Source organism: Polypterus senegalus, chromosome 4 (genome assembly GCF_016835505.1).
Source record: "Polypterus senegalus isolate Bchr_013 chromosome 4, ASM1683550v1, whole genome shotgun sequence".
Classification (NCBI taxonomy): Eukaryota; Metazoa; Chordata; class Cladistia; order Polypteriformes; family Polypteridae; genus Polypterus; species Polypterus senegalus.
Genome location: NC_053157.1, coordinates 99192707 through 99210970, shown reverse-complemented (window position 1 = coordinate 99210970; position 18264 = coordinate 99192707). Strand labels below are relative to the sequence as shown.

The 18264-nt window shown below is 40.1% G+C and overlaps 1 protein-coding gene across 2 annotated transcripts in view; it reads left to right on the top strand.

Moving 5' to 3' along the window:
• Window positions 1-18264, top strand: part of hgsnat (heparan-alpha-glucosaminide N-acetyltransferase) — a 376297-nt gene that overhangs the window by 310797 nt on the left and 47236 nt on the right. For both annotated transcript variants that reach the window (XM_039751089.1, XM_039751090.1), the window contains exons 14-15: window positions 17520-17606; window positions 17694-17771. In XM_039751089.1, coding sequence (XP_039607023.1) covers window positions 17520-17606; window positions 17694-17771 — 165 coding nt within the window. The remainder of the gene's footprint in view (window positions 1-17519; window positions 17607-17693; window positions 17772-18264) is intronic.

Genomic DNA, 18264 nt, shown 5'->3' with positions numbered 1-18264 from the left:
CTTAACACTAGAATTGCCAGAGCCTATAAAAAAACTCGTAGATCCGTCCCACCTTAAAACGCTTCACACCTCTCCATCAGCGTCTTGTGTCCTTTAAATGTGTTGATAAGCAGCCTGCTTTCACATCCCCTACCCCGCACAGTTTTCTCAGCTCAAGTCTGTTTACCTGCGTGTCAGTTGCTTAGAGTTGTATAGAGTGAGAGTCAAGCAAAATGACACCTTTTATAAATACTATATCGTTATTTGGAACACTTGCATTTCATGTGTGTTCCGTGTCTACAACGATCTGTGTAAACACATCGTTAAAACAGAAATTTTTTCATGTTTTAAGTTTGTAGACAAGAAGTGGTGTGAAGACTCTGTTGAATCTACCTTCTTCGTATCTCACTGTCACTTTATTTATTTTTTTATTCAGTTTTATTGTGTGTTCCTGTATAAAGTGACGGTGAGATACGAAGAAGGCAGATTCACCAGCGTTTGTGTGTCAGCTTTTATCCCTCCAGATCAGAGAATGTCCAGTTCGATCTGGCTCTTACATACAAAGGACAGTGCATGTGCCCAAAACATCAAAATTTATATGATACATACATAAAAGCCAGATCGAATGTTATTTACTCATTTACCTTTATTTATTTACTTACTTCCTACAGTCACAAGTAGAGTTCAAAGCTTCCCATGTACATATACAAAGTACAGTGATGGCAAAAGAGTGTTTTTTTGACCCGATGTAGAACCCTCATCATGATTTGAGTTTACCTCTGTTATAGCGCATCTATGTGAAAACAGCAGTGTCAAGGGGGCATGGGAGTTGGAATCATGAACGCAGCTGAGAGAACAAAACTGAATAAAAAAAAAAAAAAAACAAAGCTATTACACCGGCTGTTACTGGAATCAAATGTATGTTATAAAAATAAAATAGTAAGAATATGAGCAGCTCACTTCTGAAAACTTACTTGTCTGGGATTGAACCGTAAAGCTTTGAAGCTTTGATTACAAGTCAACAGTTGATACCGTTGCGCCACCATAGCTGTCGTAGCAACTGCGTGTCAATGTCACACCCTAACACAGGATTTTTTTCTGCAGTTATATTTTTGAATGGAAGCACATTTGTTCTGTTATATTTCTACCTTTTGTAAAAGTGTTTCTTTGATATTTGGAATTCATGCTTCACACATTATACACTTCATGTCTACATTTTGTCAATTATTACTAAAACATGAAAAACGTTTCTGTTTTAACGGTGTGTTTACATAGATCGTTCTAGATATGGAACACACATGAAATGCAAGTGTTCCAAATAATGATATAGTATTTATAAAAGGTGTCATTTTGCTTGACGTCTCACTCTATACAACTCTAAGCAACTGACACGCAGGTAAACAGACTTGAGATGAGAAAATTGTGCAGGGTGGGGGATGTGAAAGCAGGCTGCTTGCTGTTTGCTGCTTATCAACTCATTTAAAGGACAAAAGACGCTGACGGAGAGGTGCAAAGCATTTGAAGGTGGGGCGAATCTACGAGTTTTTTCGTAGGCTCTGGTAATTCTAGTGTTAAGTAATAGGGTTCTGGGCTCTTTCCAAGTTGTGTCATAAACTGGTGTGGACAGGCTAATAAACACACCACCATTCTCGTGTTGATGGGAAGAAGTGCCCTGGAACGCCAATGTATGTGTTACATTGAATGCATCCTATAAAAATCCTGAACATTTTGAAATGTTGGTGCTATAACATTTTTAATTTAAGGTTTTTCGTTACTATTCCAATACCAGTATACTGTACAACATTAGCCTGAATGCATTCAATTTGAGAAGTTCTAGAGCGTACTATATGTAACTGTTTCTGTGGCTGAGGGAACCAAATATCAACTAGTAGTCTGAATTCCTCCACTACTATAATGACAGGCCTTTTGGTGGACATTTAGGAATTTTAAAGATCTTATTGTTACTTTTCACAGTACTTTTTTTTTCATTTTGTATATTTATTTGCAAATTTATCCATGCATCAATTCAAATTATAAACCCACTTTATCCTGAGCTGAGGCAGATTCACGGCAAAGCTGGAGCCTATCCCAGAAACATGAAGCTTTTTCTAAATATCACATAAATCTCATTCATTAGATTACAGCGTGCCAACTTTGCCATTCGGCATGACCCATGTAACCATGTTGAGACAAGAAAAACTCAACTGAAATTTTAAAACGTCATCCATTTTGTCACAAACTTATTAACTTGGTCAAGTTTGCCAGCCAATTTGTCCTATGAACTCACTTTGGGCTAGGCAAATCTCAAGTGCAACATATCTCAACATATTACAAAGCTATGAAAACAAGGGTGGCAAAATGCTGCATAACCCTCTACAGCACTTGCTAAACATCAAATTTAATCCTAGTCATTAAAAATGGGAATGTGACAAATTTGGCAGTCAATCTGAGATAGGTAGTCACATTGGTCTGTGCAAAACTAAACTGCAGCTTAACAAAGGCGTCAGTATTTTCTCAAATCTAGTGTAGCCCAAAGCCATCTAACCCTCTGCAGTGTCCATTAAACATCTAATTCCATTCACTAGATATGGGAATGTGCCAATTTTGCCTGTCAATTTGATATGACAGTGTGCCAAGTTTGTTATTGAGCTGGGCAAAACTGAACTGGCATTTAACAAAGGCACCTGTCTTGTCACAAAACTTAGGAAATTATGTTGGTCCAATTTGATGTAACACCTTTGTATCTGATCAGGTATAAAATGTGGAAAACTGATTTCTTTATTTCAAGTAAAGGACCCAATTAAGTGACGCACGTTAATATGGTTTTTGTGCTGCAGAATATTTTGACTGGCTACATCTGCTTTGCACAGGTTGTGTAAATAAGAAACTGACTGAAAGCAAATAACTACAGGCTCATGTGGAATGGTCACATTCTCCCCATCGGCTTTATGCCATACTTCACGGAGACTTGCAGGTGAAGTAATAGAGGGTCCAATGGTGCACTACCAGTGATAGATTTTATTCACAGCCAGGGCTGATTTCCCACTGATGTTACTAAATTCTGCTAGGGAAAACAGAAGACACTGAGGCAGCAATTGAACTGACAACCAAAGCCATAGCCTATATAAACGGAGTAGGATCGCTTTCAGAAATAACTCCATTGTTCTACCTTTGTGGTACATGCATAGTAACAAAAAATCGATTGTTTCTTTTTTGATAGAGAATGCTTTGTGCGTTCAGTGATGTATTTTTGAGTTTGTTCACGCCTGAGAATTGTACTCATTTTCAGAAGCAAGCGTAACTTTTAGAACCGCAAGTGTATTTTTTATAAGCAAGCATAATTTTCAGAACCACAAAGTGTATTTCTTATAAGCAAGCCTAATTTTCAGAAGCAAGCTTAACTTTCATGAGCGCAAGCATAATTGACACGTGTGAAATGTCATTTTTGCTTAAATTATTACAAGCTATTTTTAACAGCGATCTTAGCCCATAGTTACCATCACATTTTACTTTATGGTGCCAAGTAGAGTTTTCTTGTGGTGCAGCAGGCTATTAGCCAGCCAAAGCGCTGTAAAGAAGCTGTCTGTTGTTACTGTTCTACCTTTGTCCAGTCTGATAGCAGTCATGGAGCATTGTTATCTTATTGCCGGTACAACAAATAGTTCTGAGCAGGCATCAAACACAGCACCAACTGTGTTCATCGCTGCTGTTGTGAAAAGAATGGAGATAAATGCCATGAACTCTGAGAGGGAGAGGCAAGTTCGTTGTACTACATGAACATCACTGACAGAATAAAACTTAATAATATAAAAAAGCACTTTTAAAGTAGCCAAAATTTACACCAGGTGTTACAGACTCATATCAAATGCATATTTTTATTTTATTGTAGTAATAATAATAGCAACTCATTACTTAAAATGAGGAGCACACAGACTCAAACCCGCAACCTTAGTTCTCATCTCTGCACCATCCAAGAAGACAATACTGACTTTCTGTCAATTGACATTTGAGCTTGAGTTTTTAACTCGATGACAGCAATGTAAACTGAATGATTTTTTTCTATGCTTATATTCTTGAATAAAAGTGCATGTGTTTATTTGATATTTGGACTAAAGTCTTAATACATTATACACTTCACGTCGTTATTACTATAACATGGAAAAAAAGTTTCTGTTTTAGGTATGTGTTCAGCACTTCTTGCTTTGCATTTCCTGTCATTCTACATTTAACCAGATCGTTGTAGACATGGAACACACACGAAATGTGTTTATTCCAAATAACAATATATTATTTACCCTATACAACTCCAGGCACCTCACACCCAGATAAAAGAGACTGGAACAGGGAGAACTTCATCTGCGCCGTTGGGGGGATGGGATAACAGCCTGCTTGCTGCTTGAGCTGATTGACATATTTGCAAAACAAATGGATGGAGAGGTGTGAAGGAATTTAAGGTGGGCTTGGATTACGATTTTTTTCGTAGGCTTCAGGGATTTTAGTGTTAATGATACTGGAAGTGGTGTGATGGGCTACCATAAACAAATATGTATGTGAGTTTGTAAAAAAAAACACAAAAAAAAAAAAAAAAAATTTGTCAGAAATTAAAAGATTGGCACCACAAGAGAGCTGGTGAGTTACAGTCAACCATTGTGTCTCAACCCGGGTAGATGTTGAGATGAACTTGATGGGGCTGTTACCTATATCCAACAAGATGAAAAACATGCTGATGGTAGTGTTTGACTTTTTCTGTAAATGTTTGGAACTGTTCATTTTATCAGATGGCAAAACTGTCAAAATCTGCTTGACCCTAAAAGATGAAATTTTTATCCACTGAGGGGTTCTAAAATTTCTTGCTTCAGACAGAGGTCAGCAGTTTACCAGCATGGAACATCTATGCTATTCATAGGGAGTGAAACACATAAATAACAGCATTTCACTCCCAACCTGAAAAGAATGTTGGCCTGCTAAGTAGGTGAGCACCACCAAGATTTGGATAAATGGCTTTCAGAGCTTGTTTTTTCCATTAATATGATGGTACACGAGGCTCCGTTAATTAAAAGATCTGCTCGACATCTGAATTACCACCCCTTCCACTGCAAATCCTAATTCTTACTTTGCATTGTTAGACTTAAAACTCAAAATATGTTAAGAAGAATCTGTTTAATTCTACCTCCAGACAGTCTAAGCACTGTAACACTGTTAAAAGCCATTATATACATTTTGTACTCTGTGTGTTATGTATTTACCATTTCTGTGAAATGTCTCCCATTTATCTCTGAAGAATAGGGTTGTGGTGGGTGTTATTGTAGGAGTGATGACATGTCTTCCGGGCGATAGTGGCTCCCCGGATGAAATAGAATATGGAGTTGCCGGAGTAATGCAAAGCAAAGTGGACTAAAGAGTCACATGACAAGGACTGGAGGCAAGCTCAACAGGATTATAGAAGGATAGGCAGAACAGAGTGTCAATATTTCTCAGCCGAATGGAAAACAACTGGATGATGAATAGCTGAAAGATATTGCAAGGGTGGGAAATGACCCAGTTAAAATTGTCTTCAAAGAAATTAGGTCATTTTTCTTTACCAGTGAGACACCAGCAGTGAATACTTGGTATAGTATCCTTACAGCAGACTTTCATTGGAGCCTGGGGGAGATATTACATTTTTTTTTTATTTCAGATATATGTTGAGTGACAGCCTGATTCAAGAACTTTACTTGTAGTATGACATTAAAAATGTGTGTGCATGAAATACAAATAGATTTACTATCATGTGGGCAAAAACAGAATTATAGTAGGAGTTTGAAATTAAAAGTTATGAAGTTAAACTTGTTATTTTGTATTATAAAAAAAAATAAAGAAAACAGTCATGCACTACTTTAATATGAATGACATATGATAGACATACATTTGAATCATCACTGACATCTTTACCTATAACATCCCAAGGTAAGCATCCATGCATCCACTATCCAACCTGCTATATCCTAACTACAGGGTCAGGGGGGTCTGCTGGAGCCAATCCCAGCCAACACAGGGCACAAGGCAGGAAACAAACCTCAGGCAGGGCGCCAACCCACCGCAGGGCACACACACACACACACCAAGCGCACACTAGGGACAATTTAGAATCGCCAATGCACCTAACCTGCATGTCTTTGGACTGTGGGAGGAAACCAGAGCACCCGGAGGAAACCCACACATACACGGGGAGAACATAAAAACTCCACATATGGAGGAACCAGGAAGTGAACCCGGGTCTCCTAACTGCGAGGTGGCAATGACACAGTTTGGTGTACAGTTTAAAGCATGTACTTGTTTAAGAAATGTTCTGTTTAAGGGCTTATTTATCTTGTTTCATTTCTCTAAATGTGGTCATACAGTCGTACTTTCAAATGTTCGTATCAAAAAGGTCAGAAAGCTATATGCCAATCTACTATTTGCAAACTTATGCTAGCAGTAAGACCATTTTCTAAGTGGTTACTTAGCAGTCAATTTTACAGATATAGCAAAGGAAGTCTTATTTCATGTTAACTTTCTGAGGGAAAAAGACTATACCATATTCTAAGTAACTGTAAACTAATATTCTGTTATTGTAATTAAGCAATTCTACATTCTTAGAACAGCTCTTACAGATTTTGGCAGAAAATATTGTAACTGGAACCTGAATTCATCACCCAGAAAAAGGGGATATTTTAAGAACACCACTGTAAGCACTACATGACTGCATTAAAGGACTTATGTGCAGTAGTTCATGAAATCTAGTCTTTCAGGGAAGCTGCACAGAGTCCAAAAGGAAGTTTCAAATATGATTGTGAGCTGCATTATTCCATTTTGAACTGGAATGGTTAGACATTGCACTTACTGTGATCTGGGCAGTGAAGATGTGCTACTAATGTTGTTCAAATTTGGCACACTTATTCTTCAGGGATATGCATCAGAAAAGCTCCATTTATTATCTCTAATGCAGTGTGTTGAACAAAACTTCCCACTGAAAAGCACTGGTTTATTTGAAAACTTATTTACCCCAGCACAGAGAAACATTCTGTGTGACTTCAACTATTAGTTTACTGTTTCAAATATACTTTGAGAGCGGTCACTCCTATCTTGTATATTTTATACATTTTACATTTTTAATCATCCAGTTAGTAGTCACTTCTGCCAACTAAACAGATTACAGATAAAAGTTAATCAAATGCAGGGAGAGATGCATACACAAAATACAGCTCTGGTACAGCAATTTACTTTTCCTGTTGATTGTATTTAAATAAAAAAAGAATGTAAGACAAATAATGAGTTAACAAATATGTACCCAGCATTCATGTTACAGTAAAACAACACCACAACTACATTATCTCCACATTATTACAATTTTGTATTTCTCTGACACAATAATTTATTGGCAAAGGTCCAGATCAGCTCTCCATCATGGTTTGCAGCAGCCAACACTTTTAACTCTCTGGTAGATACTTCTTTCAAAGATGTTATATTTTGACATTTTGAAATAGTTATATACAGTATATGGCCAACAGTTAACATTAAGACATGAGTCAGTGCTATTTATACATTACATTTTCATTTATCACTTGAATAGGAACCTGCTGTCAGATAGGCTATATTGTTGTTATAGATTTTTAAAAGTACTGCTAAAGAATATATTTAATGAAGTCTAATAATTCATGCATTTGTATTTTGGTAGTTATGTTATTTTTGAATAAGACTGTTAAAAATATTTAATAAACATAAATAATTTTGACGAAGTAGCTAATAAACAACTTCATAACATTCAAATCAGTTAACACTAGAATCCCTGAAGCCTACGAAAAAAGTCTTATCCCGGGCCACCATAAATTCCTTTGCACCTCTCCAGAGCAGTAATATTTCAGATCTGATAACAATTGTAGTTTTACTTTTTATTTTATTTTATAAAATTATTTTTTTTTATTTTGTTCTAGTTTTCAGTGGAGTCAACAATTTGGACTTTTATTTAATTCTGTGTTTAAAATTTTCGTTTTTATTTTATTTAGTTCTGGCATTTTTACATAATGTTAGTAGAATTTAAATTTTATTTTCAGTTGTAAGACCACAAATGCTGGTCTACACATATTTCAATGTAAGTTATGTGTCAATGAACAAAATACACTCACATTTCATACTTTCATTAAACACAGCTTGACTATCAATGATCAAATAGATTAAGTGGCATAATGAGTATAGTCGGCAAGATGAAATGTTTCAACCCAAGAAACCAGTCTGTGCAAATACATTGCTGTTAAGCTTTAAACAAGCACGGATTTCGAGAGATTTGTTTATGTTGCAACAATGTCCATTTCACAAATAACCACACAGTGAAAATATTTGCTTGATGAGCGCCTGTAAAATGCACAGACAAAGTCCTCAGCCTCTGGCGCCGGCAGATTGTATGTTGACAATTTCTGCTACCTGTACTAAAGCAGTGATGTGCAGTGAGGTTCATGGCTGATGAGGCAAATATATGAGCCCAAAAGAGTAGATTATTCACTATTCATTTGGCTGCATGCACATTGACTACAGATTTTATTTCATAATGTCATCAGCATTGTTTACACTCAAATAGGTAAGGTACATATTTGGCTAAGAAAGAACGTTATATTCATAGCAGCGAGAGAGAATGGACAGAGCGCATTTGCTTTGCACCCTCCATGTGTTCTAAATTTGCCACTGCAAATTCACAATTCATACGTATTCAGTACAAATGAAAGTATAGAGTGGTGTACAAAAAAAAAAAAAAAATTTCAATTTTGACCTTAATTGAAATATTTAATTGTTTTTAAAAGCTTTTAATTCTGATGCTTCAATCAACTTTAATACAGATTTTTCAACAAAAGGATAACAAGAAAAACAAAAGAATATTTTATTTGAGGTCAAAATTTAGTATTTAAACATTGGATTTTTGTTTCTTAGTCTGATCTAATTTTTTATAAAATTGAAAACCGTGTATGGTCTTACCTTTATTTGTAAATGAAGTCTATGCGCCTATCCTTCTCCATGGAAAAATCTCCGTCACTTTCTTGTAAAAGTCCTCCTTATTTTCCTTTAGTTTTAAAAGTATTAATCTTCCATTTTGGCAGACAGTCAGGACAAAAAATAAAAATAAACATACCACTGCAGTGCACTTGACTTTCTGATATCGATAACTTATTGATGCCTAGAGCGTCTGCTTAGAAGAACAGCAGCAACAAGCACCTGTTGGGCTCACATCCACCTCCTTCAGTGCAGCATGATACTGTCTGCCTCACCTTGTGCCTTTTCACTGTGGTTTTATGTCCAATCGGCAAGACTAGATATGTCACACACATTCATTAAAGGTATTAGCCAGACTGTGGAAAGTCAGGGTGTATAATAAACGCATGTGCAAACATTATATTGGCGACATACAGAGAGACAGCAACAGGCACACGCTAATTGCATGCATCAACTCAGTGTGTGAGGGATAGCACAGTCCAAGGCTCACCTCAGTTTGCCTCTTTGCTGCCACACCTTGCGTTTCACCCCTATATTTAATCAGGAAATGCGTAAATTCAGCGATTTTTGACTATAAAAATTATCAAAATTATTGAAATCATACAGAAAACAAATTTATAGCACAGACCAAATTTATTTTATGTTATCATTATTAGTTTTTTTATTTTTCATGATGACCTGCCTCCCCTGACCACATGTCCCTGTATTGAAATGCAGTCATGGTGCCAGAGAAGTGCTGGACTTCCACCAAGTGCTGATCCATTTGCTCCTGCACTGAAACTCTGAGACTCTTTTCTTCTTCTTGCACGCTACATGTGCTTTTATTATCATCTGCTCTTTAATTAACGTATTTCCAAATGTTACTTTCTCGCTTGGGTGGCACGGTGGCGCAGTTGTAGCGCTGCTGCCTCACAGTTAGGAGACCTGGGTTCGCTTCTCAGGTCCTCCCTGCGTGGAGTTTGCATGTTCTCCCCGTGTCTGTGTGGGTTTCCTCCGGGTACTCCAGTTTCCTCCCACAGTCCAAAGACATGCAGGTTAGGTGCACTGGTGAATTTAGATTGTCCCTAGTGTGTGTGTGTGTGTGCGCCTTGCGGTGGGCTAGCACCCTGTCCAGGGTTTGTTTCCTGCCTTGCGCCCTGTGTTGGCTGGGATTGGCTCCAGCAGACTCCCGTGACCCTGTAGTTAGGATATAGCGGGTTGGATAATGGATGGATGGACTTTCACGCTTTCTACCTGCAAACATCAGTGCCAAACTTGCCATTGTCAACCACAAGTGTTTACTGCTCCAACCCGACGAGCCAAATGTGCTCAAGAAAAAAAAAATGGTCCTTTATGGAAGTTGCGCTACGTGACTATAGTAAGCTCAAGTTACAAGATCACCGCATAGTAAACAGTGCAACATAACAACGCTCAGGACAACCTACAAACAACCCTTCTGCACGAGTGACCTGGTTTGAACGAAAATGCTATTGCTGGTTTTTTTTTATTCGTTTTTACTTAATTTTCATTCTCATTTTAGTTCGTTCACATATCAGTAATTTTTGTTTTTATTTAATTTTAGTTTCTCTGTTTCCTTTAATTTCAGTTCTCGTTCTTGTAAAGCGAAAAACAATATTTTTAGTTCTAGTTCTCGTTTTTGTTATGAAAATATCACTGCTCCAGAGCTTCTTTTATTTTGTAAATATGTCAGTCAGCACAAGCAGCAAGCACCCTGCTATCCCATCCCCCCACGGATTGAGTTAGACAAAAAGGTCACCTAGCTCAAGTCTGTTTATCTGAGTGTGAGGTGCCTGGAGTTCTATAGGATAAATAATATATTGTTATTTGGAACACATGCATTTTACGTGTGGTCCTTGTCTATAACGATTGCGTAAATGTAGAATGACAGGAAATGCAAGGCAAGAAATGTTGAACACGTAGCTAAAATAGAAACGTTTTTCATGTTATAGTACAAATGACAAAATTTTGACATGAAGTGTACAATGTGTGAAGACTGAAGTCCAAATATCAACTAAACACTTTCAAAAAATGTACAAGTATAACAAAGTATCCATCCATCCTTTTCTGCTTATCCGAGATCAGGTCGCAGGGGCAGCAGCTTGAGCAGAGATGCCCAGACTTCACTTCCCCAGTCACTTCTTCTAGCTCCTCCGGGGGTATCCCGAGGCGTTCCCAGGCCAGCCGGGAGACATAGACCCTCCAGCATGTCCTGGGTCTATCCCGGGGCCTTCTCCCGGTTAGACGTACCCGGAACACCTCACCAGGGAGGCGTCAAGGAGGCATTCTGATCAGATGCCCGAGCCACCTCATCTGACTCCTCTCGATGCGGAGGAGCAGCGGCTCTACTCTGAGCCCCTTCCAGATGACTTGAGCTTCTCACCCTGTCTTTAAGGGAAAGCCCAGGCACCCTGTAGAGGAAACTCATTTCCACGGCTTGTATTTGCGATCTTATTCTTTCGGTCACTACCCATAGCTCATGACCTTAGGTCCGGGTAGGAACGTAGATCGACTGGTACATTGAGAGCTTTGCCTTACAGCTCAGCTTCTGTTTCACCACGACAGACCGATGCAGAGACCGCATCACTGTGGACGCCGCACCAATCTGCCTGTCGATCTCACACTCCATTCTTCCCTCATTCATGAGCAAGACCCCAAGATACTTGAACTCCTCCACTTGGGGCAGAATCTTGCTCCCAATGCTGAGAGGGCACTCCACCCTTTTCCGGCTGAGGACCATGGTCTCGGATTTGGAGGTGCTGATTCCCATCCCAGCCGCTTCACACTCTGCTGCGAGCCGGTCCAGAGAGAGCAGAAGATCACGGCCTGATGAAGCAAACAGGACAACAACATCTGCCAAAAGCAGTGACCCAATCCTGAGTCCACCAAACTGGGCCCCCTCAATGCCTTGGCTGCACCTAGAAATTCTGTCCATAGTTTTGAATAGAATCTATGACAAAGGGCAACCCTGGTGGAGTCCAACTCTCACTAGAAACGGATTCGACTTACTGCCGGCAATGCGGACCAAGTTCTGACACCGGTTGTACAGGGACCGAACAGCCCTTATCAGGGGGTCCGGTACCCCATACTCCTGGAGCACTCCCCCACAGGATTCCCCGAGGGACACAGTCGAACGCCTTTTCCAAGTCCACAAAACACATGTAGACTGGTTGAGCAAACTGCCATGCACCCTCCAGGACCCTGCTAAGGGTGTAAAGCTGGTCCGCGACCAGGACGAAAACCTCACTGTTCCTCCTGAATCCGAGGTTCGACTATCTGACGGACCCTCCTCTCCAGGACCCCCGAATAAACTTTTCCCTGGAAGGCTGAGGAGTGTGATCTCTCTGTAGTTTGAACACACCCTCCGGTCCCCTTTCTTAAAGAGGGGGACCACCACCCTGGTCTGCCAATCCAGAAGCACTGTCCCCGATGTCCATGCGATGTTTCAGAGGCATGTCAACCAGGACAGTCCTACAACATCCAGAGCCTTGAGGAACTCCGTATCTCATCCACCCCTGGGGCCCTGCCACCAAGGAGTTTTTGGTGACCTCAGCCCCAGAGATGGGGGAGCCCACCTCCGAGTCCCCAGGCTCTGCTTCCTCATTGGAAGGCATGTTAGTGGGATTGAGACGGTCTTCGAAGTACTTACCCCCACCCCCCACCCCCCACCGACCCATAACGTCCCGAGTCGACGTCAGCAGCGCACCATCCCCTCCATATACAGTGTTGACACTACTCTGCTTCCCCCTCCTGAGACGCCGAATGGCAGACCAGAATGTCTTCGAAGCCATCCGAAAGTCCTTCTCCATGGCCTCCCCAAACTCCCACACTCTAGTTTTTGCCTTAGCAACCACCGAAGCTGCTTTCCACTTGGCCTGCTGGTACCTATCAGCTGCCTCCAGAGTCCCACAAGACAAAAGGGTCATGTAGGACTCCTCCTTCAGCTTGACGGCATCCCTCACTGCCGGTGTCCACCAACGGGTTTGGGGATTGCCGCCATGACAGGCACCGACCACCTTACAGCCACAGCTCTGGTCAGCCACCTCAAAGATAGAGGAATGGAACATGACCCATTCGGACTCAATGTCCCCCACCTCCCTCGGGACGTGGTCGAAGTTCTGCCGGAGGTGGGAGTTGAAACTACTTCTGACAGGGGACTCTGCCTGATGTTCCCAGCAGACCCTCACAACACGTTTAGGCCCTCCCCCACCATCGAAGTCTACTCACCACCAGGTGATCGGTTGTCAGCTCTGCCCCTCTCTCTTCATCTGAGTATCCAAGACATGTGCCCACAGGTCCGCTGACACGACCACAAAGTCGATCATCGAACTGAGGCCTAGGGTGTCCTGGTGGAAAGTGGACTTATGAACACCCCTATGCTTAAAGATGATGTTCGTTACGGACAATCCGTGACGAGCACAGACGTTCAATAATAAAACGCTGCTCGGGTCCATTCCATTCCTCCCAATCACGCCCTTCCAGGTCTCACTGTCATTACCCACATGATCATTTAAGTCTCCCAGCAGTACTAGGGAGTCCCCAAAAGGTATGCCCTCTAGCACTCCCTCCAGGGACTCCAAAAACAGTGGGTACTCCAAAGTGTTGTTCGGTGGATACGCACAAACAACAGTTAGGACCCGTCCCCCAACCCGAAGGCGGAGGGAGGCTAACCTCTCGTCCACTGGGGTAAACCCCAATGAACAGGCTCCAAGTCGGGGGGCAATAAGTATGCCCACACCTGTTCGGCGCCTCTCATCAGGGGCAACTCCAGAGTGGTAGAGAGTCCAGCCCCTCTCAAGGAGATTGGTTCCAGAGTCCAAGCTGTATGTCGAGGTGAGCCCGACTCTATCTAGCCAGAACCTCTCAGCCTCACGCACCAGCTCAGGCTCCTTCCCCTTCAGAGAGGTGACATTCCGCGTCCCAAGAGCCAGCTTCTGTAGCTGAAGATCGGACCACCAAGGTCCCCGCCTTAGGCTACCACCCAACTCACACTACACTCGACTTCATTGGCCCCTCCCATAGGTGGTGAGCCCATGGGAATGGGGACCCACGTTGCCTCTTCGGGCTTTACCCGGCCCAGCCACCAGGCACTCGCCATCGAGCCCTGGCTCCAGAGGGGGGGCCCGGTGACCCGCATCCGAGCGAGGGAAAACCCCATCCAAATTTTTTGTTCTTCATAGGAGGTTATGTTGAACCGCTCTTTGTCTCATCCCTCACCTAGGACCAGTTTACCTTGGGTGGCCCTACCAGGGGCATGAAGCCCCGGACAACAGGGCTCCTAGGATCATTGGGACACGCAAACCCCTCTACCACGATAAAGTGGCGGTTCAAGGAGGGGATAACAAAGCAAGTGCGGTTTTATTCAAGAATATAACTGAAGAAAAAGAAATCGGGTTGACACGACCGCTTGGGTGGTGCAGCAGTAAGAACTGCTGACTCATAATCTTGAGGTTGCGGGTTTGATTCTGTGTCCTTCCTAGATTTACCATTTTGAGTAGTGAGCTGCTCTGATTGTTAATATTGTAGAATAAAAACATACATTTGATTTTAGTCTTTAACTGCCGCTGTAAATTTATGGTACTTGTAAAGGTTAGCTTTTTTTTTAATTCAGTTTTATTTTCTCAGTCATGTTCACATTCTCCCCGATTTGACACTGTTGTTTTTAAATAAAGACGTACTGTAACAGAGGGGAACTCAGGTGAGGATGAGGGTTCTACATTGGAGAAAAAGAACAGAAGTCCTCCCCGTAAGAAATGTCTACTCACACATAAGAACAACACAGCTGCACCACGCTTAAAGGTGAAAGATGGCACAGTTTGGATGCAGCAACAGGTTACCCGTCATCCTGCCAGTGAATCTGCCACACACATCCTTCAACAAAACAGCAGGACCTACAGAGCCCACCAAGGTATTGTGCAAAGTTCCGTTTGCGATTATGTTTCTTGATGGTCTTTATATGAAAAACATTTATATGTTACTTATATAAACACCACATTGTATGTTGTTTTTCCTATATTTATTTACTTATCTTCCTAGACCGTAAGGTTACAAGTAGACTGCAGAGCTTCCTGTGCAATGCCATTCCTTGTTTAGGAAAAGATCAGTTATGTAAAGTGCAACGGCAGCTTCCACCCGCAGCTATAGATACTTTAGTATGCTGACGGTGTATGTGCCCAAAAAAAGAAGTCTGACTGCATTCTCGGTACCATTGCTCGTGTACTGTAGTAACTTGGATCTGCTGACCCTCCTTTTTATATGATGGAATAGTATTTACTAGTCTTTAGGAAATTATACAGCGTGCAGTGACTTTCAGACAATGTAAGAGTTTATATACTTGCTCACTAACTTAAGCACTCCTGGTAATGTGTTACATTTCACCTATTAAATCTAACTAGTCCTTCTTTTTTCTACAATTTCCAAATCACTAAAAACCTCTTTAGTATACCCTAAATACCTCCTTAGTTGGGAGGCTATCAGCTTCTTCACATGTGAATGCTTCAGAAAAAGGCAAGTTTAGAGTATTTGCAGTTTCACCATCTGTATATTTTAATGCTGCTTTAATGGTCCTGATACACTTAACCTTCTTCTTTACCACTCTTTTACTACTAAAATATTGAAAGGATCCCTTTGGATCATCTTTGACCTTTTCTGAAATATTTATCTATAATTGCCTTTTAGCTTCTATAATTTCCTTTTTAATAGTTGTTCTTAAGCTCTCCTGTGCCCAACTTTTAATGCTGGAGTTATTATTCTCATTTTTTAACTTGTTTATTAACGTGTATGAGCACCAGTGAGTATGATTTTTATTGTAAAGTTGATTAACAGTAAATCATTTAGATTCAAAAATGTTTTGACACTTGACCTGGGTAAAAGTAAGATTCTTCTGATTAATTGTTATTTTCCATTTAAACGATTTGATATCAATAATTAAAGTTTCAAAGTCGATCTTGTGAATCTCTAGCTTGCTCAATTACTATATGTATATTTTTGCACATTTTTGTTTTTGCCGTCTGATCCAGTAGATGTTGCTGTTAAGACCTTGCATAAAATGGTGTTTCGTCCTCAAATGAAATTAGTGCCTGCACTTAAATCAGATGTGTGGTCTTGCTATGGATTCAAACAGTGCATCATTAAAGAACTGAATTAAAGCAAAGCCATATGTAAGCTCTGCAGCTCAGGTGTTAAGTATTCAATAGGTAAGAAATCATTTATCCTGTCAGCAGACATCCAAATGAGTAGAGCCTAAATAATCTGCACTGCAGATGGCATTTAGCTCCATGCTTTCTTTTAATTTACACATTAATTAATACAAGTTTTGGAATTGCAGTATGCTATACCAACCAGAAAGCAAATGAGTGAAGTTATAGTACCTCAGCTTTATGAGGATCTTAAACAAACCATCACCACATTTATCATGTTCACTACATTAAAAATGACCGGGTAGCTGTGGTGAATGTGTTGCAGTCAAGAGTGCTGAATGCCAGTCACACTGGGAGCAACCTCGCTGCTGAGATGGCTGGCTGTTGTTCCAAAAACCTTTCTAGCGTTCACAATGCGCAGTTCCATCGTCACGTGACCACACCAATCCTGTTTCTGTGTTGGCAAGTCCACGTGACTTGCTGTACTGCTGCAGTTGAAAAAGTTTGCAGTCCGCCTCACCCAGCCGAGCAATGCACAATTGTTTGAATTTTCAGAGTAGCATGCAATTCCAAAACAAGCATATGCGCAAAGTAGCCAATGTGAAGTAGCTCCAACCACATGGATCATATTAATGTTGTTGTCAGTCACGATGGCTGGTTCTTTGTCTTTTATGTTGCATTCATCCAACAACCCTGTCAACATCCATTAGATCTAGATCCTAGTTTTAAAATGCTTCCTTTTTATCTGAGGAGGAATTGTGAGTACATATTTTTGAGATGGATTAATATGACTGCTACACATGAGCAACTGAAGATATATGTAACTTCTGGAATTATAGATAGGCATGAGTTTTTCCGCTATATCTTTAGTTTTGACTAATTCAAGATTATTTCTATTGTCAAATAGGGGAATAAGTCTGGCCACGAGTTTAGTTGAAGGCTATATACATGGAGGTTCATGACACACTTTATAACATTTATTATTTGATTATTTTATAATAATGTTATTCATAAGATGATACAGATGTTTTATAAAATAGATGTCATTGCATGTATTAAAACAAGGAGACCAACACCCCATCCCCATAATATGTGAGGACTCTGATGTGGCAATACATATGTCTGTTAAATTCTGGTGAATTTTGAATGAGTGCAGTGCTACTCTTGCATATGTAAAAATACTATTACCGCTTTTGTTTGACTCATTGTTACATACCCAAACAACTTTGAACTAAGACTGTGTGCCACCAGCGAGTGGCTACATTTGATATATTTTATATATTGCAAAATGTCTGTTACTCAGAATCTTAGTGATTTTATAAGTATCCTGTGTGGTCTTCAAGTTATGTCATCTAAACTTTTTTGATATTAAAAAAAATGTACTTTGGTTGAACATTTTTCTAGGTTTTGTATCAGTCCACTGTACCCTATGATCCAGAAGGAATACTGGGTTCCCTTAATTCAGTTGTGATGACTTTCCTTGGTCTACAGGTAAGACATTAAATTTTAGTGAGACTATTTTTAAAATTAATTCTTAGAAGCTCAAAAATGTTATGTTTTTTTTCTATTTTTAAACAGGCAGGAAAGATTCTGATACATTACAAAGACCTTCACATGCAAATAATGGCAAAATTTCTCATGTGGGGTTTGTTCCTTGTAAGTGAAAAGATGTTTTTTTCTACTGAATGTTATTTCTTATACAGTCTGTTAAGTTTCATTTCCAGTTTTCTGGTGGTGTTTGTTTGCAATACTGCCTTTTGTCCAACAGCTCAGCAAAAATGTTTTTTTGGATGAGTTTTTGGTTTCTCTAGATAAGACCATGTTTAGTTTTAATTATTATTTATTATATATTTTTATTTTATTGCTGTTTCTTTGTTTTCTTTGTTATTGTATGTTTGATTTCGTTTTACATATAATTGTCAATATTTTCCACTATTTATATCTACAGCCGCATGTTTGGGGATTTTGTCATTTACTACTGTTTGTTTTATAAAGGAAGAAGGGAAGGAATAAGGGTTTTTTCTTTTTCGCTTTCATTCAAGTGGATTGCTAAGGCGGATCATCATAAGTGCTTTATCTTTTCTATCACCCTGGTGCTTTACATAGCTGGATATAAGAGGTTGTGCATCACTGGAACAGTTGGAGACTG